Source organism: Oncorhynchus tshawytscha, linkage group LG16 (genome assembly GCF_018296145.1).
Source record: "Oncorhynchus tshawytscha isolate Ot180627B linkage group LG16, Otsh_v2.0, whole genome shotgun sequence".
Taxonomy (NCBI): Eukaryota; Metazoa; Chordata; class Actinopteri; order Salmoniformes; family Salmonidae; genus Oncorhynchus; species Oncorhynchus tshawytscha.
In genome coordinates this window covers 9,761,631-9,781,644 of record NC_056444.1, presented here as the reverse complement: position 1 = coordinate 9,781,644, position 20,014 = coordinate 9,761,631, and the positions used below count along the sequence as shown (strand labels likewise).

Genomic DNA, 20,014 nt, shown 5'->3' with positions numbered 1-20,014 from the left:
GGTTGCAAATTGCAGATTTCCTGTTAATGTTTCCAAGTTAGAGAGGGAAAGAGAGAGGAAAAGTTAAAGGGGACGTTGTGTGGACAGTGAGAGAGAGATAATGACAGTAGGGTAGACAGAGTTCAAAGAAAGATGAGCCCCCAGTACCACTGGTTAAACTTCTATAAACCATCGTTATGGCCAGCAGAATCAGCCGCCATATTATGGAGAACAGCATGCACTATTTATGCATTCACTCCCCCGCCCACAGATGCAGTCCTCGGTTATCAAAGAGAACATTCAGAAATGCTGCTGCTGGCAAAAAAAAAAGGCATTTGAAGCTCAAATCATGGTTGGAATGTGGACTTAGTCTTGTTATCTTACATTGAGAGTCCATGAGAGAGGCCTATCATAGGTTACATGTACACTGATAAGGGAACCACTGAAAAGTAAAGTCTCAACCAGACCCTTCTCACACCAAGTAATGTGGGTTGTTTGATTTGATTTGACACCAAGTAATGTGGGTTATTTGATTAGATTTTTTATTTATTTTGTTGTTCATTTTTTACATTCTCAAATCAGGTCACAGAACCAGGATAGAAACTGAAATGTCATCTTTAAATGCACATTCAAGAATAGAAGGCAGACAATGCAATAATGAGTCGTACTTCTAGGTTGGTTTAAATGTTCTAGAACCAAAAGGAAAATGATTTGACTGAGGATCAAACAAGATCTCTTGACGCTTGTTCTATTATAATCGTAACTAATACGTCAATAATGAACTTGATTCAGAATTGTATTTGTAGTTTGAACTAATACCGTTTCATGGAACACTATTAATATGTCAGGCAACCTTTGCTACCATGTTTCTCTCCTAGACGCTCCCTTCCCCTTTATCGTCTGTCATCCATAGAGGAAAGACCTTTGGTCAGTATATTTCGCAACTAGGCAGAAATGGAAAACAACTTAAGTTTAAATCACTCACTCAATTAATAACTCATGTCTACTGCTGTGACAGCTATTTTAGAGTCGTTCTTTTGGCTGTACTGGATGTCTGCAACACTGATATAATATAATAGATATTATTAGGTGCTTAAAGTTATCCTATTTGGATATCCCACCCTCCCTGAGACACCTTTAAAGAGTGGGGTCATGGCTAGGGTTCAGCCATTATCGACAGCTACCCTGGAGCAGCTAAGGATAACTGCCTTGCTCAAGGGTACATTGGCAGATTTTTTCACCAAGTCAAGTCTGGGATTTGAAACAGCAACCTTTTGGTTACTGTCACCCAACGTGCCCACAATCATGTTTGAATATCTCCACTGACTTCATTACTGCGGTTTGCACAAGTTATTACTTGAACAAGTGGATGATTCATTGACAGCTGAATATTCAGATTACGATTGTCAATTAAATAATTTGAATAATCAGACAAAACAATTAGAATGATTTGCAGTAAGTTAATTGGATCTGTGGTTGAATAAATGAAGTCAGTCATTTAATAAACTATAGCTAGACTAAATAGATAAAACATTTGAGCATTGTTTGTAAGCTAGCTAGCAAACAAGCTAGACAGGTCGAAGCTATGCCTCTTTAATTAGCCACATTACAAGCTAGCTCTTACAAAGAAACATGATTTTGTATTATGGAACATGCCAAATAGAGCTACAGACCCAGCCTGACAATGGCTATTAGCTAATTGTTACTTTTATTTCAGTGTGGAGTCAGATGAGGGGACAATGTTTAATGAAGCTATTACAAGACTATTGTTGACCTCTGTTGAATGCACTTGATGGGCAGTGGGCGGACTGAGAGGAAGTATTTATCTAAATGATTTATATATGTTTGTCGTGGTGATTCAATAGGCTAGTTAATCATTACATGGCTTTTGACACACTATGTTTTGCTCAGTCTGACAGTAAGCCATCAGAGGCAGAGGATCTCTCTTTCGGCTGCTGCTGACAACAACTCTATGTAAGTTGTTCTTCTAAATCCTAATGATTATATGTCTGCTTTGCAATGTATCTTTATTTCTGTAGATGAACTCATGTTTTTGCTCCTTTTATCTTGTTCTCCAGACCCAGCAGGCAACAACCCCTACTGTACTGTTCCATAAAGCCACAGAGTTGGTGCCAAGATTGGTCATCATTCAAGCAAACAGTTTCCACCCTGGGTACCAGTGCATATTTCCAAACTATGTTTGCATATAATGACAATAAAATGTCAAAACATTGCTGGTATTATTTGGTCTGTTAATGTTTATTATATTATATTCTTGGCTAAAAAATATTACTATTTATTAGTAGTAGTCATAATTCATAAATGGCACCATACAGGGGTCTATATGGAACCAATTTTGGTTCAGTGAAGAAGAAGCCTTGGGTTTTTAATCAAATAACCATATAAAAGGGTTCTATACAGAGCTTTTAGGGGTTCCATATATGAAGCAAGTTATAGAACCCATTTTGTTTTTATAAGGACAGCAATTTTTCTAAGTATATAATATGCCATTGAATTTTTTTGTTTAGTTTGTTTGTCAAGATTCAAAATTACTATAATGTAATATAAAAGATCAATAACAGGATTGACTTGCCCTCAAAAAGCAATAATACCTCTCAGAGAAGCAGCGTTTCTCAACCCTTGATGGCTTTTTCAAGCTTTCTGAGCAGAGAGCAACTTTTAATCTGTAGAAAGGCTTGTAATTGTTCTGCGTAGGGCAGCAATTACGCTACTTGAATTAGGTTGTTTCAGGTGATGGAAACTTTAAGTGAGAAAGCCCCTATGACCAAGACTGGCCCAGCTTGCACACTGTAGTCTTTGTAATCATGGTTTCTTTGCTAATTGAGTGCCAACTTCATGTCATGTGCACTTGCACACTGGGAGCTACAGTTTAGTATTCTGTCTTCTGAGGTATTAGGCTATCCATGGTTATTATGAATTCAAACAAAATTGGAAATCAGAAAGCATTCTGGATAAAAAATATATATATATATCAGATTTTCATTGATGAGACCTACTTAGTCATATGACATCAGACAGACATAAACTGACCATGACCATACCACTCAAAATGGTAGAAGCAGCATTACCATCTATAGGACACACTCAGAACTGCAGTCCTACATTAATGCTTCAAAATTCACAAAAAGTGACGTTAGCTGATGAAGATTATCTCATAGAACAAAACCTGTGTTTATTCCGTACCCATCATTGGGCTACACTGTGGTACGCTACGGTCCCATAATCAAACTACAAATCCCACGATGCTCTAGCTTGATCTTCTAAACAGGAAATTACGTCTCCGTGAGAAGGGTTCAGTTACTTTCATTTTCACTTTTTAAGCTGACTAACGGGTGACTGACTTCAGCGTTGTGCACTATCAGACATTTAGGAAAATCCGCGCATTCTGTGTACTATTTAGTTGCTTTCTATTTTTGCATTGCAAAAGGTCATTTTTGCATATCAAGTAAATAAATTCCCATCACAAGATGACTTCCATAGACATTCGCCCGGAGTCGAAGAAACAGGTAAATTTGTCCATTTCTTTTCGAATTTTGTCTAACGTTCTATAATCATTTGACTATAGCCTATCAATATAACTTGTGTCAGATAACTCAGCAGCCCTGTTAATCTTCAAGGCGTTTTGACATTTAGACCAACAATAGTGACATGTGAGTTCACATCACAGCCTAGTCTCATAGACTAGACGTAACATAGTGCACGTAAATCTTGGGACGATGAAATGACTATTATATGTTGTGTGTGTGTGAGTGAGCGCGCGCGCGCATACGTACGTACGATGTTTGGTATGGTTAGATAAGACCGGTTACTTAAGGCAAAGGGTGGGCATATAAAGCAAAAGTCTAGCAACCCAAAGGTTGCATGTTTGAATCTCATCACGGACAAATGTTTCATTTTAGCAACTTATATTTTGCTACTTCACAACTACTTAGCATGTTAGCTAACCCTTTAACCTAACCTTAACCCCTAGCCTAGCTAAAGTTAGACACCCAGTCACCTAGCTAACGTTAGCCACAATAAACTGTAATTCCAAACATATCATAGGAAATGGATGATGGACATCCACAAATAAATACATACCATACGAAACGTAACATTTTCACGCTGATTGTAGTGTCCGAATTTAAATTCACTGTGTTGCATCAGGTGAACCTGACCCACAGTCCAGGTGAAAGTAACTGTCCAAACATTATAGAGACATTGGGAGTTGGGTTTTCTGCTGTGAATTCAAAACCTTTTTTCTGTGTTTGGTTTCAATTTCCTAGGTTGATGATTTCTGCACTCAGCTCACTAAAGAGGTAGGCCCTTAGTGGTGCAGGTCTACTTGAATAATAACCAAATGACCACATTTGAGATGTTAAAACGATAACTGTGTCCAACATTGGTAACTGGTGTATTACAGGCAGAGACCCTGGTCACATCATTCTTCCCTCAGAAGATTGCAGAGATGGAAACGCTGTTGAAGGTGAGGCTGTGGAAAAACACAAGCGCACCTTTCAATCTCAGTCCAAATACCTTGATGCAAAGCTATTGTACATAAGAATGCAAATATAATCTATATTTTTGTTTATGTGAAATGGTCCCCAGACATCCTTAAGCACTGATGGCCTGGCAGCTCTGAAGGCCCCTCTGGACATCCCAATACCAGACCCGGCTAAAGAAGAGGCTAAGCAAAAGAAGAAAGAGGAGGTACAGACGTTTCACCCAATTCAGCGGTCTATCATGATTAACCCCTTGGATTACACTGGAATCACTCCCAAGTAGTATCGACCATGCCTACACACATGAAGGAACCATGCAAAATCCTTCGCCCGCCCCTCTTCTCACTTGTTTTGCAGAAAGAGGCAAAGGAAGGGAAGAAAGACAAGGACAGCGAGAAAGAAGATGAAGACGCAGGTAGTTAAGAAGACACAATAGCACTGATTTACCACTGCGGGTTAGCTGTCAAATTGCCCGATTGCACAGATCTAGGATCAGCTCACTCTTACCACTAATCCTAACCTTAACCATTAGAGAGGACACACAAATGGAAACTTAGACCAGTGCGTTTGTATAACTTCATCCTACTCTTTGAGTTTTCTCATGGTGCTTCTCCCGAAGGGCCTCCCTGTGGTCCGATCCCCTGCAACGAGAGAGTGGAAAGTCTTCTAAAGGAGATCAAGCCTCAGATCCAGCTACTGAAGGAGAAACTGAACACAGTCAGTCAGCCCTTTGTCCCTCTGTTAGTCTCTGTGTGGGCCAAACTGTTCTTTTACATCTCAAATTCACTAGCACATCTTTTCCTAAATAGGTGAGAAGTGTCTAGAGAAATGCATAAATACTATGATCTCTTACTCTGGCAGGTGTCAATGTGGGTGCAACTTCAGATTCCCAAAATTGAAGATGGGAACAACTTTGGGGTGGCTGTACAGGTCAGACTTTCTGATCTTAATAAAATGATTGTCATATCAGCCATACCTTGATAATACTGTTGGTAGGTCCTACGCTCATCCCTAACCCTCTAACCCTAACCCTGGTCCACAGGAAAAAGTGTTTGAATTGTTGACGAACACTCGCACAAAGATTGAAGAATTCCAGACACAGATCTCAAAGTAAGAGACCTTAACCACAAGATCACTGTTTACACTCATATCTAATTCGTTATGTAGTTGTTGTGTTAATGTGACTAACAAACTCCTTCATTATCTGTGATGTGTTATCAGGTACTACAGTGAGAGAGGGGATGCTGTTGCCAAGGCCTCAAAACAACCTCATGTGGTTAGTATTCGTGTGTGTGTGTGATCGCTTTCATTTGTGTGTGTGTTGACCATATTTTGTATAACTACCTCCAGGGAGACTACAGGCAGTTGGTGCATGAGCTGGACCAGTACCAGTACTGTGAGCTTCGCATCGTGGTTCTGGAGATCCGCAACACCTATGTAAGCTCCCTCATGTATCATACCTCTCTGTCCGTCATTAGACGTGCTCAGCACCCCCATAATTTAACCTCCAAGTTAAACTTTCCCAGTGTGAAGTATTTACCTGGACTTCAAGAGTTGTGAATGGAAACCAAACCCTGTTATCAAGCGAACAAATTGATTTGAGTTTATAATTACCAATGCCTCTCCTGCTCCTCACATTGTACTTACCTACCTGTCTTCCTCTGTTTGATGCCCTTGTTGGAAAAAGAAGGGTCATTGTAGGTGGTGATGATGATGAATTTGTATGTTTGATGGGTCTATCGCGGTGCATTTTCTTGACGTAAAGCAAATATCTGTGTGAAACAGACAATAAATAAAAATCTATCTTATCCAATCTAATGATGAAAGGCTTTCAGTGATGTAATTACCCTGCTATTTCTGTCACCCATTCACCAGGCCTTGCTGTTTGACATCATCAACAAGAACTATGACAAGATCAAGAAGCCCAGAGGGGACTGCAAGGCCCTCATCTACTGATCAACTGACTCTTGTGAACATCCACTGGAGACAGCAATATAGCGACACACTCTTACTCACCCATTCACATGTTATGATACAAATCGTGTAGTGTAACATGTTGAAATGCTTGTTTCCTAACTGAATACCTTCAGACACAGTGGATTTAAAAACGTTTTCAATTTCATAACCAAAAAAACTGCTGTATTACACAATCAATTTATTCAATTTCAAAATTAAAGTAGTGATAACTGGCATAACATCAAGTGAGTCTTTTTTTAATGCTTCATGGTGAGATTTGAAAGTATTTCAATATTTTGCTTATGAAAGTTTGACTTTCTCAATTCTGTGGTAATGTACATAAATAATCTTCCTGTTATCCAATTCGATGTTCTTGATGTTAGGAGTTATCACATTGACTATAAAGCAAATGAAAATGTTACTTTTAGTTTTTATAAAATATCAAGCAAAGAGCCCTTTTTGCTGTGAAGTCATATCCATTCTTATTTTGATCTGGGGTGCAAATAATATTTTAGCCAAAGACATCAATACTTTGGCCACACGTCATGAACACCCCTTTCACTGTGCGGCTGAGTTGTGATGAGAAGTCCCTCTCCAGGCCACCCAGGACAGCACCAGCTGGGCTGCAGGCGATACCAACCCTGATACAGCCCCCTCCAGCCCAAACACCCTAGAGCTCCCCCCAGAAGCTGGGAGGGGAACTGCGGGAAGTAAGCCAGCAGACAGAGCAGCAGAAACAGCCACAGACCCAGTAGGGAGACACAGAGTAGGAAGAGCAGGCGCAGCGGGGGCCCCGAGGGCCCTCCCAGGGCTAGATAGGGCCCCAACACTGCAGTCTCCTCGGCCAGGAGCAGGCAGCAGAGGCAGAGGAGAAGAGTGTCCTCCGAGACCTCCCAGCCCTGCCACAGCATGCCCGCTTTCAGGCAGGAGGCCTTGCGCTCGCCCTCATGGAGCAGGAGTAAGGACTGCCCTGGGACACTGGCTCCCTGGCCAAGGTTCAGGCCCCCAACCAGGGTAGCAGGCATGGGCTCGTAGCAGCTGCCTGCCATGTTCTCCAGCAGAGTCAGGAGACTGCGAGAGCCCCACCACAGTGCTCCCACGGTGGCTATCCGTGAGAGATGGCGAACGGAGAGAGAGAGGGATCGACGGATGGAGAAGGAGAGGACGAAGACGAAGGAGCCAGTGAAAACACAGGTCCAGGCCCAGCCCGATCGCAGGAACATCCTGAAAGAGAATCCAAAACAGAGGTATCTAGTATAAATGTAAGATGGCTAAATTGCTCAGGACCAGGGGTGGATTGGCCATCTGGCAATTCTGGCAAATGCCAGATGGCTGGACCATTTTTTTTTTGGCTGGGCTGGTCGAAATTGGCACCAAATATTTTTATATGGAAAAAGGTTATGTGGCCCATGGGCCATTTTTTTGTTTTGTATTTGTATATTTTTGAGCACATTTTCTCTGTTATACTAATCTATAATGAGCCTTTGGTTGCTCAGTGGGAAACGGCCGGCCCCCCTACCAAGATGGTCTGACCCGGTTTTCTCAACTCGCATTCAAAGAATCATCTAAAACCATGATTTGGTCATACAGTAAAGTGCAATACCCTGATGATTCCTCTAATGAAAGTGTCTGCTCTGTGCCTGTGTCCTCGGTGGTGCCTGTGTCCTCGCTGGTGCCTGTGTCCTCGCTGGTGCCTGTGTCCTCGCTGGTGCCTGCTTCTATGATGAGCAAGTCACTCCACCCCCCCCCCATGAGCTCAACAGAAACATTTGTTATGATCATTTAACATTTCAAAATGCAATTGCGGGAAAAACACACAGCTTTGGAAGCTTCATCCATTTGTCCCTGACGAAGAAAGGGTCTCAGATTTCTGTCGTTTTTTTTTCTTCTCAACTCTCATTATTGATCTCAATAGCAACTCTTTTACAACCACAATATTTGATTTGGTTTTGAGATATGGAGCGTCACGCACGTGAGGGCTCATGGGTAATAGCCCACAACTGCTAGTTTCTTTTTAGGACATTACAGTTACTGTTGGCTGAATACATGGCTACTAGCAGTGGGTATTATACTCAGAGTTAGCGATCTAGTTCATTTGCTTTGAGTTTCCACTTTTGTCGGGTGTTGAACCCCAAATGAATTTGCATATGATATTAGTTAGTGTACATAAAGATGTATGTAATTCAACTCTATTGAACAAAACAAAAAAATGTGAATCTATAGTCTTAACTGTCAACCCAAAATGCACAATGGTCACTGGATTAGGTTAGTGACTGCACATCAAAATATCTTTAATCATGTATTCCTGCTTGGACATGCTCGATGAAATACCTTAGTACTCTATTATACTTCTTAATGAATGACTTCAAGATGAATTGGGTCAGACCAAGTCATGGGCTGGTGCAACCAACTGTAAAAGTTAAGTGACACCAGGGGAAAAATGTATTCTGGAGCCCTGTAATAGTAATGAACACTTAGGGTGTGTATTGATTCAGGGAAACGCATATGACAAGCACTAATTTGCATTATAAACTGGGTGGTTCGAGCCCTGAATGCTGATTGGCTGACAGCCGTGGTATAACAGTGTATGGCAAAACATTTATTTTTACTTGTCTAATTACGTTGGTAACCAGTTTATAACAGCAATAAGGCACCTTAGGGTTTGTGCTATATGGCCAATATACCGCGGTGCACACAGTGATGTGCCAGGGCCAAATTCTTGTACCAGTCCGCGCCTGCTTGGGACAGAGCTAGATGGTATGGCCATTGGAAGAATATTATGTGTGAAACATAAACAACACATTCATTATCACAGAACAACAATAACAGAGCTTTGAAAGAATGGAACTTTTATCTATTCTCCAATATTATAAATCATGCTAATGCCCATTTAATCCACGTGAATAGTGGCTTTCCTTAATACTGATGGGTGTTGTCAAAAACAAGAAAAAGACCTCACCTGTAGAGGTAGTGGTTCCTGTTTGCAAAGATGCTGTACTTGGACACCCACAGACTCAGGACTGGTCCAAACAGAACCACGCCCGACAACAGGAGGTGAAAATGGCGTCTGAATACGGCGCTGCCAAGCAGTCCAGCCCAAAGGTCTGTAACAACCACCAGAACAGAGTTTAGGACCATCATGGCAAGCTTCACCGGTCCGTTTTGGTCCTTAGCCATCCGTGTAGTTTCTCCCTTGTCATTTTCTATTAGTTCTGTTCGATTTGTTTTTAATCTTTGGATCCATTGCTTTTATGCCAACTTTCTTAAGAGTCACATCTTTTCGATTGCTATGTTATCGTCCTTTCCTACGGGCAGAGAGTATGCTCTGTCGTCAAGTGTTGACTGTACTTGTATCTGTCCAGTGCTGTGCTGTACACTCCTACCCTGTGTTCGTTTATCTCTCTGGCTGTCAGAGCACATGGTTTATACACATTCCTTCCTTCCTAACCCCCCCCCCTCCACAGTCACTACATTTTGAAAAAGCCAGTCTCCTTTTTTGGCAAAGTCCTCTCCACTAGGCCCTCCATTCACAGGCTCAGCTGTTGATGCCAAAGTATATTTCAATCCATCCCAGTTGTCTGTGTTTGTCACTAGCAACACTTGCCTCACAGAGCGTTCTCTAAGGCCCATTCCCCCACTTAACATCCCTTTACATGCTGCTCCATGTATCCTACCACTTAGCATCTGCCTGTCTTCATTCCGATATGAGCCCCTGAGGGTTTCTCACACAGATAGACGTACTAATAGCCCTGGAGGCTAGTCCCCAGACAGATAGCTCCCATTCTCTATCTGGGCTATTTACTCACTCGCTCTCGGAGGGTGCCAAGGATTCCGACTAATTTTAGAGCACTATCAGCATTCCTGCCATTACAATACCCCCCCCCCCGGAACTCTGCTGTGGCTTTGTGGCAGCTAATTGTCTGTTAGCTGTAGGGTGGGGGGGGGCAACCCACTAATTTAAAGCTGTTGATTGGTTTCAATTTTTTTTCTCCCTCTTGCTTCCTATTGCTCAAGCAGCAACTTTTATAGAAAACCCATCTGTAAAGCCCATTACTGCAGAGGTTCGACAGGTCGTCACAATCCATGGTGAGCAATCATAACTTTGCAGATATCTGGCAATTCCCTTCGTTGGATTTCTGATGACTGTCTTTGCTGGGTTTTATGCACACACAAATGTTTTATTGTAAAACAATTTGCAGAGATTATATCAAGGTTGATGTTGCAAGCACACTCACACACCCAAACCCTTTACTGTGTCTTAAAGCCCAGAACACACCCAAACCCTTTACTGTGTCTTAAAGCCCAGAACACACCCAAACCCTTTACTGTGTCTTAAAGCCCAGAACACACCCAAACCCTTTACTGTGTCTTAAAGCCCAGAACACACCCAAACCCTTTACTGTGTCTTAAAGCCCAGAACACACCCAAACCCTTTACTGTGTCTTAAAGCCCAGAACACACCCAAACCCTTTACTGTGTCTTAAAGCCCAGAACACACCCAAACCCTTTACTGTGTCTTAAAGCCCAGAACACACCCAAACCCTTTACTGTGTCTTAAAGCCCAGAACACATAATTTAGATCTTCGATTGGAATTGTTTACATTGGACTACAACATTCACTGAGTGTACAAAACATCCTAATATTGGAGTCAATTTATCAGGGAATGGGACTCTACAAGGTGTTAAAAGCATTGCAAAGGGATGCTGGCCCATGTTGACTCCAATGCTTCCCACAGTTGGGTCAAGTTGGCTGGATGTCTTTTGGGTGGCAGACCATTCTTGATACACACAGGAAACTGTTGACCGTGGGAAAAACCCAGCAACGTTGCAGTGCCAGGTACACCCAAACCGGTGTACCTGGCACCTACTACCATACCCTGTTCAAAAGGCACTTTTGTCTTGCCCATTCGCCCTCTGGATGGCACACATACACAATCCATGTCGCCATGGTCTCAAGGCTTTAATTATTATTTATTTTAAATCCTTCTTTAACCTCTCTCCTCCCCTTCATCTACACGGATTGAATTGAATTTAACAAGTGACATCAATAAGGGATCATAGCTTTAACCTGGATTCACCTGGTCAGTCTCATGGAAAGCGCAGGTGTTCCTAATGTTTTGTACACGGTCTTCTTACCTCTGGACATTAATACCATCACAACATACCTTATACTGAATTATCATCATTCTGTGATTTATAGTTTTAGTCTACATATGCTTTTACTCTAAGCAATCAAACACAATGTGGGCATGAGGCTTGTTGGGGGCTCTTGGAGCAAGTGCTTTAGTGAGCTTCAATAAGTTCTGCATAAACAGCTCCGCCAAAATTCATAGAGGCTTTAGTCTCCTTCATCCTATTCTTACTGTACACTGGGGTGCATCAGAAGAGACAACTCTCCTTAAATGTCATTGTTTTATAACACAGGATAGCGTGGCTCCATCTGCACTGTGGCTGGAGGGATGTCTGTCTGCGTAGGAGTAAGGCCCCTGAAAGAAGACAATGCCTCAACTGTATCCCTTCTCTGCAGACTGGTGAATACAGGGGGTAATAGTGGCTTCTGCACCAAACACAGAGGTAAGAATTTACATTATATGTATTGTTATCTAGCATTGAATTGATGCAATTTCACAGTTCACTCTGAGCTTGTTCTCCTCCCTCTGTTGCGGTCCTGCCTCTCCCCATAGTGAAGTCACTGACTGACACCGTCAGGCTGTCCCACACTTATGACATCACTTCCTTTTCCTCGCTTGTTTCCATGGTCTATGGAGACTTTTCATATTCATATTTTTTAAGTACTTCCTGAATTGAAATGGAATTGAGCGCTGCCCCTCAATAGAGTGGAGCAGAGATACAAAGGCTTACAGAGCTGCTGATGATGTTGTCCTAGTAGGGATGCCAGCTGACAGCGCTCACACAGGCGTCATGGTCAGAGAGTCACAACGCTGGTCATCAACACGTCATAGACTGGGCACAACACACAGTTAGCGCACATTACACTGCTCTTGACTCCACTCACACATGCACGCCCTACTGTATACCCATGTCATCAATACTTAATATAGCAAATATGAGATTTTCTGGGAGCAATCTAGATTAGATTACAGTCGGATTGGACTGTGTTTCTGGCCCACTTGCTAATCTAAATGTGATCTCGACTAGGACCCAGTACAGATGTACAACAACCTCATGGCCTCCCCAGCACCATTCTGGGCAACCTGCTGCCAACGGTGTCCTGCTGGACGATGTTCAGCCGCAAGGCCACCAGGCCCTCCATTGGGGAGGACTTCCTCATGTCCCACTTGATGGACTGGTCCTTTTGAGTTACTGATCAGATAACGTGCGTCGCCCTGCAAGGTGAAGAGAGGAAGATTATAATGAATCTGTATCTTCCTGACAGGGATGAGGAGTCAACAGGCACACAGAGAAGGTTTATAATGAACCTGTATCTTCCTGACATGAGGAGTCAACAGGCACACAGAGAAGGTTTATAATGAACCTGTATCTTCCTGACAGGGATGAGGAGTCAACAGGCACACAGAGAAGGTTTATAATGAACCTGTATCTTCCTGACAGGGATGAGGAGTCAACAGGCACACAGAGAAGGTTTATAATGAATCTGTATCTTCCTGACAGGGATGAGGAGTCAACAGGCACACAGAGAAGGTTTATAATGAACCTGTATCTTCCTGACAGGGATGAGGAGTCAACAGGCACACAGAGGAGGTTTATAATGAATCTGTATCTTCCTGACAGGGATGAGGAGTCAACAGGCACACAGAGGAGGTTTATAATGAATCTGTATCTTCCTGACAGGGATGAGGAGTCAACAGGCACACAGAGGAGGTTTATAATGAATCTGTATATTCCTGGCAGGGATGAGGAGTCAACAGGCACACAGAGGAGGTTTATACCTTAATGTGCACAGTATCAGGATGAAGTGGTTAGAGTTTTAGACCCTGTCCAAATACTAAAAATGCATCCTTCCTCACTATCGAAGCGCTTGCTGATTGGTGAAACGGCACTGCATAGCTTTCACCTGTCCAGTTATATCAGAACAGTGCATTTATGTATAAACAGTAAATTGTCCCATGTATGCGTTTAGGCTTTGATATCGATGATTACATACACAGTAAGAGAATGTAAGAGAGTGATTGCACATGCTGGAACATTGGTTCTCCTCTAACCCTGCTGTGGATGAAGGTGATACAGTTTCTGTGTCAGACCTGGCCCAGAGCGTCAGTCTGTCCCACACCTTGCAGAGCAGAACAGCAGCTGGGACCTGTCAGCAAACGCCACTGTGTTCTCGGGCGTGAGCTTTGATCTGAGGAGACAGAAACAGATGGCAGAGGTCAACAACACGGTGATGTGGGTCATGACAAAGGGTCCCAAGAGAACAGGATTGCTCTGTATCGTCAGCTAAAACCAGAGGAGGTGGTGTGAAGCTTACAGTGGGGAGACAGAGGGTGACCAGGTGGTGACTGAATACTTGCAATGCCAATGTCCATAGGCGGGCAGACACACACTTTAAGAGTTCTCTTATTCTGTTCCCGATCGATGACATAGAAGCAGCCATCATTAGCTAGGCTATAAAACGCAACAAACTATTTTATTTTTAAATGTCTCGGAAAATGTCGAATTGGGATGAAATATATTGGGTGCACTCACTCTCCAATGACCCCTTTCCCTCTGGAGGCAACCAGAGAGCAGACACAGAACCTATTCTTATCTGGGCTAAGAGGGAAGAACAGAACATTAATCAGCCTCAGCCAGAGAGAAGACACAGAACCTTATCTGGGCTAAGAGGGAAGAACAGAACATTAATCAGCCTCAGCCAGAGAGAAGACACAGAACCTTATCTGGGCTAAGAGGGAAGAACAGAACATGAACCAGTCTCAGCCAGAGAGAAGACACAGAACCTATTCTTATCTGGGCTAAGAGGGAAACACAGAACATTAACCAGCCTCAGCCAGAGAGAAGAGAGATGGGTCGACCCCAGGTGGTGAGAGTAGCTAACAGGTTAGAGAACTGGCAGTGTGGTGACAACCTCTCCCTCAACATCAGAAAGACCAAGGAGCTGATTGTGGACAAGATCCGACAGGGGAGAAAAAAAAAGAAGAAGATTTGAACGGTCATCCAACTCAGGAATCTCAGGCCTCTTTCTAGATCTCCGACTGAAGATCACTGAAGTTATGATTTGACCAGGTACTTCACTTGCTTGTTTTGTCACACACTGAAATTAGTTTGCCTATCAGAATTTTAGCAACCAGGAAATGGTGGATCAATTTCTGCATAGTGCACCTTTTAAAAGTTTGAATCCTTACTTGAGGGAAAATCTGCGTAAATCTCACTTTGACATCAATTCATAAGTAAAAGTTTGAGACACACACACACACACACACACACACACACACACACACACACACACACACACACACACTTTTAGTTTGCCTAAAAAGCAGTAATTAAATGGGAAATCACATGAACTGAAGTACTCAGCTATCCACGTGATTGATGTTCTGGACGATGAATTTATCTAATTTAAAATGTTTCCTGTTGCTCCATCAGTGGCAAAACAAAACCAGTAATAGATGGTTGAGATGACTAGCTCTAATGTCATGCATCCTTGTGAATCAAGAGGATTGCAGGTAGAATGGTTCATTTCCTCATTGGTTAAGCTATAAGTACTATGAGGAGAAACACAAACTTGAGGTCCAGGTCGGTGTGGGTTTCACTGTCTCCATCTACACTGCAGACTTAAACTAGAGGGATACAAGAGGGCACACGTCAGTACAAACTACACAATGAAACATCCTAACAAGAAGCCCAAGAGAGATTCTGAGCCTATATTCTGATGAACATTGTGACGGAAATCTAGTGGATTTTGAAATCACTCCTTTCAAAATTAGCAAGAGTTTAGCTTTTCATCAAGTAACTGTCCAGTGAAAAGCTCATATTCTGTTAACTCTGTTAATACCCAAATAATGTTATTGACGCGTCCTATATTCGTATGTGGCCAAAGCATTCATTGAAAAAAAAAGAAATAAAGAATACCCCGCCACAAATGTTCATTTTAAACCAACCTGTTCAAAAATGATATTTTTCTTGCATAAATATTTGTGATCACACCACTCAAATACAGAAAATCTGTTTTTTAACATACTTAAAATAGTTTTCCTTACAAAAAAAATGCTAGTTAACTCATAAATAATTATAGGCCATATTTCATAGAAATGTAGAAACACTGGACCATTACTTTAGCTCTGTCATCCAACCTCCATATCTTCAAATTAAGTTATAATCCTACACATTAGTTCATCTGTGCTAAAGTCAAGGTGACAATTATTATTATTATTTTTTTAAATAGCAGCCCCCACCAGTGTGTGTAGTGAGACCGGCTGGAATAGAGGATCTTGTGGGAGTCGGGGGCGACTGCTTCAGGTTAAAGCGCCCCCTACTGGTGTCATACAGACAGAGGTTCTGGTCTAAGTAAGACAAGGAAGGGATGCATGTGTTAGGAACCAGAGGTCACTACTAATAAAACAATAAAAAGTGACATTGTTTTAATGTGAATTTGGCCATGTAAACACAGCGATGTCGTTAAGAACTAAAAAAAATAATTTCAAAAGTTTTCCCATTCCACTGTAATGGTTGTGTTTTTTCCTTGTTCCACTCTCACAGAGCTCCATCAGCACGTGGGTTAGAGTGCTCACTGAGTCTCAGAATTCCACTGTGCTCTGTTGCTCTTCACTCAGACATTTGCATTTATGATGGATTCGAGTTTGGAGATGTTGAGTCTGACGAATATCAAGTATGTCACCTTGAAGTTGTATGACCACAACCTCTGGTGAGAAACCAGATGGAGGAAGGTTGGGTGTCAGAGGGAGGGCTAGCTGGCCCAAATCAGGTCCATTCACATTAAGATTTGCATTGTCAGACCCTTTTTCAGAATGGCCCTGATTTGTATTATATGGATGAGCACATTTTCTTGGGGTGAATCCATTGTTTTAATTCCACATAAGAGATTTACTTTGGTTATTTCTCAATGTTGGAGAGGTCCCATCTGGGGTGCCATTTTCTATGTAATGGTTTTGACTTGAGGTTATTGTTTTGTAGGGGTGCCAGGTAGGTTGTGCCTACCAGAGAAAATATTGATTTCTCCTTTTGGTTTGGAAGGGAATGAGTCCTGTCTGGTCTGTCAAGTCTACACCAATACAAAGGACTCGTGTTTAAAAATAAATTAAAAATAAATCACTATGAAAATAACCTTTCATAAACCCTTAAGACATTTTAAATAACGTTAAAACCTATTTTGTGTAGGTTATATTACCCAATTAAATGAGCACACACACACAAAAAAAAAAGACGATGAGCTCTGGTTCCTCAAGGAAAGGTCCCGTACCTCAGGCCTGAAAGAGTCCAGCCTGGTAAAGGGGTTCAGTGAACCCAAGTGACCTTGTCCTTTCATAAAGTGATGCGTAATCCCGGTCTCATTAAAACAATCAGATTGCAATCAAACTCTAACTATAGAGTGTCACATCTCTGTGGTCTTCACTACAACTGAACACATCAATCACGGTATACATCACACCAAAACAAATGAAATATCGTATGCAAAAAGTAGTAGTAAGTCAGACAGACAATTCGATCCTCCAACAGATGTCCAGTGGGGGAAAGACCATGAAGAAACAGCAGAAACCAACATAGATCAGTAGTCCAACAATAGATATAAGTAGATCTAGTAGTGGTTGATCCTGAGACACGGCTATAGTACACAATTTTTACTACAAATAAAAACTGGGTCTCGACGAGCTTCCAAGCTGAGGGGTAGACCACTTCCTCTCTCACACCATCGTCAAAACCCACGTCCTCACCTTGGCCGGCTGATGGGAACATGTTGCCATCGTTACTGTACACACCACAGAATGCTTTCTGCTGGTATGTGTCCTTGTGTGCCACATGATTGGGCAGAAAACTGGGGAGAAATGCAAACGGAACATTAACACATTTCAATGACAACAGGCTCCTCCTCACCTGTCAATATTCAGGTCAATAAGGCTTTATTCATGTAAACAAGTTGAAACTATTAAATTGAACGATTTGTAAAACATCAGCATTCACTTGTTTTAGCAATGACTTCACGGCGAGTAGTCCACGCATGTGTGGATATTCTCACTGTGAGCGAATGTGACTGCACTCTCCATGAGAAAAACTGTAGCTGTGACACCGGCCTTGTTCCCTCAGAGAACAGATTTTTTTTTTTTACCTGAGAAACAACTTTGTAAGAAACTACTGTGACAAAGTGAGACCAACATGAAATCGCTCACCCTCACCTCCGTCAGCACGCACGTGAAGCTTTGCCTCGCTTTCAGGCTGGATGAGGCCGTGGCCATGAGGATTCTGGTCCAACTCCTGAGTGTCGGGCTGGGAATCCACTGGCAAGACACAAGACACAGCAGCAGTCAGCCAGAGACCAGCGGGGCAGACACGACACAGCAGCAGTCAGCCAGAGACCAGTGGGGCAGACACGACACAGCAGCAGTCAGCCAGAGACCAGTGGGGCAGACAAGACACAACAGCAGTCAGCCAGAGACCAGTGGGGCAGACAAGACACAGCAGCAGTCAGCCAGAGACCAGTGGGGCAGACACGACACAGCAGCAGTCAGCCAGAGACCAGTGGGGCAGACAAGACACAACAGCAGTCAGCCAGAGACCAGTGGGGCAGACAAGACACAACAGCAGTCAGCCAGAGACCAGTGGGGCAGACAAGACACAGCAGCAGTCAGCCAGAGACCAGTGGGGCAGACAAGACACAACAGCAGTCAGCCAGAGACCAGTGGGGCAGACAAGACACAACAGCAGTCAGCCAGAGACCAGTGGGGCAGACAAGACACAGCAGCAGTCAGCCAGAGACCAGTGGGGCAGACAAGACACAACAGCAGTCAGCCAGAGACCAGTGGGGCAGACAAGACACAACAGTAGTCAGACAAGACAAGACACACAGCAGTCAGCCAGAGACCAGCGGGGCAGACAAGACACAACAGCAGTCAGCCAGAGACCAGCGGGGCAGACAAGACACAGCAGCAGTCAGCCAGAGACCAGCGGGGCAGACAAGACACAGCAGCAGTCAGCCAGAGACCAGTAGGGCAGACAAGACACAACAGCAATCAGCCAGAGACCAGCGGGGCAGACAAGACACAGCAGCAGTCAGCCAGAGACCAGCGGGGCAGACAAGTGAAGGTATAAACAACACTTGTGAAAGGAACATGCCATTATGTTCAGTCTTAAGAGACTTGTTATTGTGTATTTAACAGAGTTCTCTAGTAAGTGCATTGAAATATGTATGAAGAGCACTATATAAAATAATCAAATTTTTTGGGGTCGTTTTTCCTTTCATTGCTTGCGCTCACAGTAAAAACAGCAGGATGTCTGTGACTAGTGCCCACTACAGCAATGACACCCCGTGTGGTTTACCAAGAGGGTTGCAGCGGACTCCCAGGCGCCCCTGCCAGGCATCGTCAATGTACTCGTCAGAGTCCGAGAACGACTGGACGAGCTGCAGACGTGTCGCACCATTCACATGGATCAGCCTCACCTTCCCCCTTCAGGTGCACACAGAGACGGGGAGAGGGTTGGGAAAATACTGTGCTCAGTGACATGAACTAGGGCTACATATGTAGAACCCAAGATGAGCAATCACTCCATTCAGCATTAGGGGCGTATAATTATTATTTTATGCATGTACTACAGACGGCTATAAAAAATAAAATGAAAAATCGGTCCAATAATACAGGACTAGTAAAGGCACAATATTATTTTATATACACAGGACTAGTCAAGTTGACACACTTACTCAATCCAGGGTTTTTATTTTTTACATTGTAGAATAACAGTGAAGACATCCAAACTAGTAGTAACCAAATCAAAATATATTTTATATTTGAGATTCTTCAAAATAGACACCTTTTGCCTTGACAGCTTTGCACACTCTTGGTATTCTCTCAACCAGCTTCATGAGTTAGTCACCTGGAATGCTTTTCCAACTGTCTTGAAGGAGTTCTCACATACACTAGTTTTTTTCTTCTGATTTTTTCAGGGACCTCTGCATCCCTATTTCCCACAGCTAGAGTATGGTGTTGAGTAGGTTTCGACTTGGAGCAGAGCACTTCTCATGTGCTAGGTCTACTCTTTAGCTAGACTTATTTTTTAAATGAAGTAGGCAAGTCAGTTAAGAACAAATTCTTATTTACAATGATGGCCTACCCTGGACGACACTGGGCCAATTGTGCACCGCCCTATCGGACTCCCAATCACAGCCGGATGTGATACAGTGCCTCTTGCACTGAGATACAGTGCCTTAAACCACTGCACCATTCGGGAGCCCGGTTTTCCAGTCCCAGCTCCAATTTACCTCCTCAATAGGTAAATCAGCACATCAATATAATCGTGTTCCTCCTCAGTTAATAACTACATGTCACCCTGCTGCCACTACCGCTCTGATTGGATTCTGCTTGAGAACCGTCGGGGTTGACGCTGGAGCCCCGATCGCCGGATATCCCAGAACTAGACAGAGCCCATAA

At 42.9% G+C, this 20,014-nt stretch overlaps 2 protein-coding genes and 1 pseudogene across 2 annotated transcripts; 1 reads left to right on the top strand and 2 right to left on the bottom strand.

Moving 5' to 3' along the window:
• The first annotated feature begins 3,293 nt into the window (after positions 1–3,293).
• Positions 3,294–6,678, top strand: LOC112215304 (proteasome activator complex subunit 1). Its single transcript, XM_024374227.2, has 11 exons — positions 3,294–3,506; positions 4,266–4,298; positions 4,403–4,465; positions 4,588–4,689; positions 4,839–4,896; positions 5,101–5,198; positions 5,343–5,411; positions 5,524–5,591; positions 5,703–5,757; positions 5,832–5,918; positions 6,357–6,678. The coding sequence occupies exons 1-11, from the start codon at positions 3,468–3,470 to the stop codon at positions 6,435–6,437; spliced, it is 753 nt and encodes a 250-aa protein (XP_024229995.1). The 5' UTR covers positions 3,294–3,467; the 3' UTR covers positions 6,438–6,678.
• Positions 6,620–9,851, bottom strand: LOC112215303 (fat storage-inducing transmembrane protein 1). The gene is made up of 2 exons (XM_024374226.2): positions 9,397–9,851; positions 6,620–7,661 (listed from the first exon to the last, which is right to left on the bottom strand). The coding sequence occupies exons 1-2, from the start codon at positions 9,612–9,614 to the stop codon at positions 6,962–6,964; spliced, it is 918 nt and encodes a 305-aa protein (XP_024229994.1). The 5' UTR covers positions 9,615–9,851; the 3' UTR covers positions 6,620–6,961.
• Positions 9,852–12,592: 2,741 nt separating this feature from the next.
• On the bottom strand, positions 12,593–20,014 carry LOC112216470 (annotated as a pseudogene).

Excerpts from the sequence above, each read along its gene's own strand:
- LOC112215304 (XM_024374227.2), top strand. The coding sequence starts at position 3,468 with ATGACTTCCATAGACATTCGCCCGGAGTCGAAGAAACAG. Across the intron at positions 4,299-4,402 it reads GCACTCAGCTCACTAAAGAG|GCAGAGACCCTGGTCACATC; the intron begins GTAGGCCCTTAG and ends GGTGTATTACAG. Across the intron at positions 4,466-4,587 it reads AGATGGAAACGCTGTTGAAG|ACATCCTTAAGCACTGATGG; the intron begins GTGAGGCTGTGG and ends AATGGTCCCCAG.
- LOC112215303 (XM_024374226.2), bottom strand. The coding sequence starts at position 9,614 with ATGGCTAAGGACCAAAACGGACCGGTGAAGCTTGCCATGATGGTCCTA. Across the intron at positions 7,662-9,396 it reads AGGAACCACTACCTCTACAG|GATGTTCCTGCGATCGGGCT; the intron begins GTGAGGTCTTTT and ends ATTCTCTTTCAG.